We start from the raw sequence: 7,905 nt of genomic DNA, 5'->3' as shown, positions 1-7,905 counted from the left end.
AGAGAGAGCGCGCGTTGAAGAGGCAGGAAAGCAGGAGAGAGAGAGAGAGAGATAGAGAGAGAGAGCAGATAGAGCCTGAGGAGAGAGAGAGAGAGAGAGAGAGTCAGAGAGCGGAGGACGTGAGATAGAGAGAGGGAGAGCCAACGAGCGAGAGAGAAGGAGATAAAAGCAGAAGACGGGCAGAGCGAGAGAGGTATCGAGATAATAGAGGATGATCAGAGAGGAGAGAGGAGCAGAGAGGAGAAAAGAGAAAGAGAGAGCGAAGAGAGAGAGAGAGAGAGAGAGAGCACTGGAGAAGAGCAGAGAGAGGAGAGCGAAGAGCGAATAGAGAGAGCGAGAGAGCGAGATAGAGAGAGCAGGGTGAGAGCGAGATAGAGAGAGCGAAAAGATGAAGCGGAGAGAGAGCGGAGAACGAGCCGCTCGAGAGCAGAGAAGCGAGAGCGGAGAGAGAGAGAGAGAGAGAGAGAGAGAGAGAGAGAGAGAGAGAGAGAGAGAGAGAGAGAGAAAGTAAGAGGGTTCGAACCAAACTAAATGCAGACGTAAAATAAAATCGCTGCGTGCTTAAGCCGATGTTTGAGAACTTTTCGGCTTAACGACGAATCAATCAATCTGGGCATTTCACGACCAAACGTAATGGTTGCGTTTTTCATAGCCTTGTAGCTAGGGAAGATTGATATTGGTAATTGATAAGAATAACAGATAACATAATAGATTGATGTGCGTTACCACGACCAGAAAACTACATGCCTTTACGTCAAACATACCTTCAGATGTATAGCAAAAACTATTACTACATATTCAGAATTTCATGAATAATATTAAGAGGCCATAATAGAAATTTTGTATTACGGACTCTTGATAATATCAGGAGTGTCATACTATATAGGCCCTACACCATAGTCTATATTAATAACACCCCTGATAATATCTATTCAAATTCATCGTAGTGGGGGATTATTTTTATGTGGATGCACTAGAAATACGAGACGCCTCACAACGACACCATTAACACGCGCACCTCTATTTCGACCTACTTTTAACTTTATTAAATTAAATTTTATTCATCGAAACGGGGCGGTTTTTATGGGGCGCGTCGAATTAATGAAATCGCCGAGCGAATTTTTTTTATATGTCAGCCTCCTTCTTTTCACTCGACAACCGAAATTTAACGGCGATAAATTTAATTAAAACCACCTGCTGCTGCTGCTGCTGCTCGTCAGATAACATCTGTTCGGTGGTCTCTCACCTGACGAGACGATCGAAAGGCAGGTGACAACGGCCGCCGACCCTGCATTACCTCCCGAAGAATAACTCTTCCAAAGAAACACCCAACAACACGGGCGATAACACCGCGGCTTTAATACGCATAAAACCGCATAAATCGCAATTAATTAGCTGCAGGATTCGACCGGGCGTTCGAACGAACATTCAGCAATTGCCGAATGCTAGCATGCGATGCAGGTACGTGTAGCTACCTGCAGGTTAGCGCACAGAGAGGAGCGGAGTAAGAGGGCGTTACGCCAGTGATCGTAAATCAAGTAGCGAACAGCCTGAAGGTGCTGACATGTCGGCCGTCCATCACCTGCTGGTGTGGAGATGGAGTGATTAGCAGCTTAGCACCTGTTAGCCGCATACCTGCCGGCCCGATCGCCGCCAATAAATAACAACATCGCGCGTGGAAGCGGTGAAAAATGAAAGCGCACGCGCGAAGATGAATTGTAATACTCGTTCGACCAACAACAGTAGTCACTCACCCCCTCCCCCTCCTCCCCATGCGAGTTGTAAACGCGTCTCTCTCCCCCTCCCCCTCCTCCCCATGCGAGTTGTAAACTCTCTCTCCTTCCCCGACCTGCCCGCTAGTTGTAAACGCGTAAAATTCAAATGCGAAGTTTATAAATGAGGTATCGAATTTTTATCGCATATGACAACCGCAGGGAGATCGTTGTGAATCCATGTGCGTTATCTCTCTCTCTTCTGTCGCTCTGGAGTCTGCGGGCGTTGATTAGGGGGCGCTTGGTTTCATCGCGAAATTTTTAGTGCTCAACATAAATCATAATTATGGTGGTACGGAGCAAATCTCAGAGAAGAGTTAACTTGGCTTGTGCTGCCACCAAGCGAGCAATTTGGAATACGATATTTACACGGACTACAACGCCGTGATAAGATCTTCTCAACTTGCTCATTTATAGTTACTGCACTATTGTAATTACGGAGGAGCTTCAATATTTTCGTACCGAATAGTTACAGGATATTGTAGGTTCATCAGAGCCCCTCTCTACATATCGATTCCAGCCAATGCAAGTATAACCTAAACAGATTCAGCCCATATGCAAAATATTTTTGGGAAAATAATATATGTGACATATGTGCATCATGATGGCATAACATAATGGCATACTATATGCATCAGCTGCTTTTGTTACATGCCTGTAGCAAGTATCTATATGGTTACTTACTTATAACTGGGCCCCCATCCAATTATAGCTTGTAGATGTGAGCATGAATGATTTAATTCATGACTTTTCATAAACATCAGTAAATACCACTCATGGAATTGTATTCAGATATATACATATAGATAATATATAACAATTTATCGGACGTATTTACGTAAGTCTATTTAAGTCTTCATGGGTTACAAAATGAATCAAAATTGTTATCGTGAGTTGCGTGTACATCACAGAGAAAAACACCAAAAGCCGTTAAGGCAACACAAATAGTGCATATAGCTAGAACTCACCTGTGATGTAGTTCATCCGACTTCAGCAAGATGGGAGTGATGTCGTCCTGCAGAGCGTTGACATTGATGCTGGGGTGGTTGCCATGGAAACCGTGGAGGAGCATGTTCACCGAGAGTATTCTCTTCCTCATGTCTTCCTGCCGATGCAGCTGCTCCTGCGAAACCATGACAACGACACATCGGTTAGGGATTCTACGTGCGATTAGTAGGTACAGGGTATCGTTGCGAGAACATGACCACATCAGGAGTTAATAAAAACAACGAAATAAAGAACACATAGAGAGAGAGAGACAGACAGACAGACAGACAGAGAGACAGAGAGAGAGACGCACACAGTAGGAGCCAGCAGAGAGGACGAACGAAGACCGAGAGAGACGAAGAGAGCGAAGACGCAGAGACGAGGAGAGACTGAGAGAGAGAGAGAGAGAGAGAGAGAGAGAGAGAGAGAGACAGAAAGACAGACAGACAGAGAGAGATGGGGAGGGAGGGAGAGAGAGACCGAAACAGAAACAGAGACAGACAGAGACAGATACCGAGAGGCAGAGACAGAGAAAGCAGCAAAGAAAGTATGCGCAAAAGATACATAAATATACAACAATGAACAAAACAAGATGGCTGCTGACCTTCAGCGCGGACACCGCTTCCTCTAGGTAGCCGAGGTCCATCGGCGAGTCATCGGAGCAGTCGGCGAGACCCTCTATCTCCATGACAACGAGCATCTCCTCGAGTGCGATGATGTCGCTCTGCATCGCACGCACAGCCTCCCACGTGCGCTGCGCGCCCCCCGCCGCATCGATGAGACCCTGCCAGCGGTGCAGCAAGTCTGCGGGACAACATCACGTGTGATTTAGGTGAAAATAATTTTAATGTTCAATATAAAAATATAAAATAATGATATGTATATACTGCAAAACAATTTTATATATATATATATATAAATATATATATATTATTTAAAATATATATGATATATAATATAATGAAAAAGAATCAATGTCTGTATACGACTGTTGTGTGTAAAGCGGCATAATTATTATGTCCAGTGCACGCCACCAAAGTGTATAGTACTGCAATGTAAACACCGACATCGTAAAACAAACATGCGGCCAACTCGATTCACCATGAATGGAGATTTGTCCTTGGTGAGGAAATGGCGGGAGAAGTTGGTAGCTGTGCTAAACTATTCCTTCCTTTTGGAATAACCAATGAGAATGTTACAGTTCTTTTTCAAGATATATTGTTGCCATGATTACGATTATTGTCATTACCATATTAGATTATAATTGTAGATATTAGATTATATAATTATTCGTATTCTAATTATTGATATAATTATCGTTGTTGTAATTATGATTATGATTATCGTTATTATTATTATTGTTGATATATGTGAGCAGCTGTATATAGTGCTAGTACCTGCCACAGTAGTGATCTCCTGCTCAGATACAGACAGTGTGGCGGTTGGTCCTGCTATCTGGTCATACACGACCTTCAGACACCTGTGGTTAGCCTCTAATGTCTCCAGCAAGTCCCGCTGCAAAGATACACCGTGACCGATACATTCATGTACAGAGAGCAATATATACATGTATGACAACCTGTTTATTTCATTTTATATCTCAGCAATATCTCCAATACTATTAATGACTGCAGTACTGCAGAACGCAATCACTGAGACCTTTCCCACCAGGATTTGGTGACCTCTATAGAACTATTATACAGACTGTGTAATACTTTATATATATAGTATTATTATATATAGTACATACATATTCATTTATTCATTGATTGATCGATTGATTTATAATTACTAACACACATTGATAACTGCACAGATGTGCCCTAATATTCAACCTTGAGAAATATTACAAACGTTACCAAATCTCTATCTTACGATAATCTGGCTGAAGTCCTGCGAGTCGCCCTCCCCCACAGTCATTTCCTGCTGCCATCCCACCATCCACTCTTCAAACTCCAACAGCTGGTTTGCCGACTCCAGAATCACAGTGTTGAGATCATCCACATCGATGTCAATGGGAAGTGTGGCCAGTTCCTCAAGGAAACCATGACTATACTCCTCCTGGAAACATTTAAAACACGATGATAACATAAACGACGATGTATAAATTTAGGATAGCAAATTCAAGTCGTGCTAGGAAACTAGGTCTTTATGTCTAGAAACATAATACAGTTGTATACACATTTACAATGATGCATTTGTGAACAGTTAATCCAATGATTTTTATCACATTAATTTATTTGAATGCCATCCAACGAAGTCCAATCCAACCAATCCATCCAATGAATCCAACAAGTGTACATGTTATCACGTGACACATATGTTTATCATGTACTACAAACTGTAAGATTAGTCTTCAGTGTCTAGAAAACATGAATCTATTACATACCTATACAAAATTACTACAGTGATTCATTGAAAAAATTATAAATTTACTATACAAATCATATTTAATATAAATTTATCATTTAAAAAAAAAAAAATTATAATGAATGCTCGAATGTAAATATATATACATACATATTATCATTAGCTCTTGATATTAGCTCTTGATATTATTAGCTCTTGATATTATGGGGATGTGTTTCTTACCTCAGCAACATCCATGGAGTCATCGTAAAACAATCCATCGCTGGACTCTTCCCTCGCGTCAGCGTCACAATCCCCGTTCCCAGTCGACCGACACCACTCAGCGCTGGCATCCACAACCGAACTCGCAAACTTGCCGAGTGTGGGAACGGGATCAGTTGTCGTCGTCGTCGCCATGGAAACGGGGCCGGGATGCGGGCATCGCTCGGCCTCCTCCCGCTCGTAGCTCTCCAGCCTCCGTGCGAGGGACCCCTGTCCGCCGCACGCGACTGCCGGCGCCACCTGCTGGAACCCGTCCTCCCGCGGCGACGACTCGCCGCTGGACGCCGCTGCGCATCTCCGCCCATAGGTGGCGCCGCCGTCGACGTCCGTCCAGCGGCCGGACGCCTCGGGGCTCGACGACTCGGCCGCCGTGTCGAGACCGGAGTCGAGACGCCTCGCTGCGGCCGCCGCGAGGTCGGTCTCGTCGCTGGAGAGGTGACTCGACGTCTCGCTGCAGTACCCGACGTCTCGCGTGACCCAGTCGAACGCGCGCTCGCGTCGAGCGACGAAGCTGCAGGCGACCCCGCGACCCTGCACGACGATGGTGGCGCCCTCGCTGACAGCGACGATCTCCTGCGAACGACAAGAGTCATTGTCACATGAAACATAAGACAGTGAGACATGAATCACGGAGACATTGGTGTCGGCGAGACGTCAGCGACTGAGACGGCTTATCACTCATTTTGGCCCAAAAGCTCTCCTGTAAATAATATTAAATCCTGCAAATAATAATGCATCTATTTATGTAAACATAATAATATTATTAACGCAAATACGTATACGTGGTTATGCTATTCGTGGTGTAAATAATATTAAATCCTGTTAATATTATTAATCCTGTTAATTATATAGATGTAATATATAAACAACCATCAAGCCTGCAATGGTGGCGCCCTCACTAGCTGGGATGTTCGCATGTACGCACGTACGTAACAACCAGTGAGACATCAGTTCCCTACAAACATTGTCTGTATTACTCGCTGTGCTGCTATCCTGTATGTGGACACAATCACGACATCACTCACCTACGTACGTTGTCTGTCTCGCTAGCTGTGACACTATGATCCTTCACAAAACAACAGGTGACACCTCATTGACACACACACACACACACGGCTGCCAAAGGTCTGCAAGACCTGCTCTTAATAGGTCTGCGTCACGAACCAATCCCCACAGGGGCGTGTTTACACACGCTAACGCTGCCGCATACCAGAGAACGAAGAATCGTTGCAGAGGTGAGTTCGTTTTTTTTTGACATTTTCCACAAACAATAGCGTCACTATTTACTTTACGAAAACTGTACAAACAACTAACGTTCGGCGACTCTCTCTCTCTCTCTCTCTCTCTCTCTCTCTCTCTCTCTCGCTCTCTCTCTCTTTCTCTCTCTGCCTGCTTCCTGTACTCTGTTGGGTACTACATAACGACTGCGGTATCACCGCATCAAACAGCTGTCCCACGCATTGTGATCATGATTCTTTTCAGCTTCACATGTCGACCAACCTCTTATTTCCCGGAAAAGTGCCAGATATCACGGTTGAATCACCCGGCAGTTTTACGTGGACTCGTCCCAAGCCGTTTGCACGCGTGCATGCCAGAGTCAATACGACCGTCCTAACATTGAAGAATCGTGATAACAGTGCAAGGCAGACTGCACAGCGTGTTCTGCAGGTTGAGAGATGTTTACCCTTGTGCCACATTTGATGTTGCCGCACTCAAAACATACTCATCGTCGTACTGCGTAGGTGTGCCGTATGACACGATTATAACACGGGTTTTCCGTCTCTGAAAACCACCCATGAAGCAACTAAACCCCCTGAAAATTAACCTAGGATACGTGCAGCCAACAAAAAACAACCACCGACCAACTTCAACCATGAACAAACGACAGCGATACCCTCCACTGCAAAAGTTACATGCAGAACGGTAGCCCCGCGGAAAACAAAACCACGGAAAACTCTGAATCCTGCATTCTCTGAGTCCATCTTCCTGCGAAACTAGAGTCGGTTGATTATAAGAGTAGGTTGACTATAATCAGTCTCAGTTGTCTAATCATCCGTCATTTTATATGTTTCAGTTGTCTGCATTGTCCCACGTCCGATGCCTAGAATAAAGGTGGCGTCAGAGACAAATGGTTGTTCTTATCTAGAAACTGCACGCAGCATTCACACAGAGTCTGCGCGCGCACACTTACGACTTCATCCTCCGTCGCTGTGACCTCCTCCGCGCCATCGCCGGTCTCCGTCGCCACGTCAGCAACGACGCATTCCTCGCAATCCCGCGATGCCTCAGCGGCGCCGACGTCGCTCGCCGCGACCGCCAGCGCCCTCTGGCTGGGCAGTAGGCGGCGTGGCGCAGGCGATCCCGGCTTGCTGCGGCCGAAGATCGAGCGAAGCTCCGCGTCGAGTCCCGACTCGTTCAGCAGCCGCTCCGCTCCGTCGTCCTGCGAGACACGGCGAGACATTGAGACGCATTGAGACACAGTGAGACATGATGAGACACGGTGAGACATTGAGAC

At 45.4% G+C, this 7,905-nt stretch overlaps 2 protein-coding genes across 2 annotated transcripts in view; both read right to left on the bottom strand.

Moving 5' to 3' along the window:
• The window catches only part of LOC106819700, a 41,723-nt gene extending 36,102 nt beyond the window's left edge, over positions 1–5,621 (bottom strand). Inside the window, exons 1-5 of the mRNA XM_014824304.1 lie at positions 5,352–5,621; positions 4,635–4,820; positions 4,157–4,274; positions 3,364–3,563; positions 2,741–2,895 (exon numbers count right to left, since the gene is read on the bottom strand). Coding sequence (XP_014679790.1) covers positions 2,741–2,895; positions 3,364–3,563; positions 4,157–4,274; positions 4,635–4,820; positions 5,352–5,525 — 833 coding nt within the window. The 5' untranslated portion in view covers positions 5,526–5,621. The remainder of the gene's footprint in view (positions 1–2,740; positions 2,896–3,363; positions 3,564–4,156; positions 4,275–4,634; positions 4,821–5,351) is intronic.
• Positions 5,622–7,675: 2,054 nt separating this feature from the next.
• The window catches only part of LOC106819549, a 6,449-nt gene continuing 6,219 nt past the window's right edge, over positions 7,676–7,905 (bottom strand). Inside the window, exons 4-5 of the mRNA XM_014824167.1 lie at positions 7,761–7,830; positions 7,676–7,716 (exon numbers count right to left, since the gene is read on the bottom strand). Coding sequence (XP_014679653.1) covers positions 7,676–7,716; positions 7,761–7,830 — 111 coding nt within the window. The remainder of the gene's footprint in view (positions 7,717–7,760; positions 7,831–7,905) is intronic.

This window comes from Priapulus caudatus, unplaced genomic scaffold (assembly GCF_000485595.1).
Source record: "Priapulus caudatus unplaced genomic scaffold, Priapulus_caudatus-5.0.1 Scaffold39, whole genome shotgun sequence".
Classification (NCBI taxonomy): Eukaryota; Metazoa; Priapulida; class Priapulimorpha; order Priapulimorphida; family Priapulidae; genus Priapulus; species Priapulus caudatus.
This window is presented reverse-complemented; position numbering and strand designations above follow the sequence as displayed.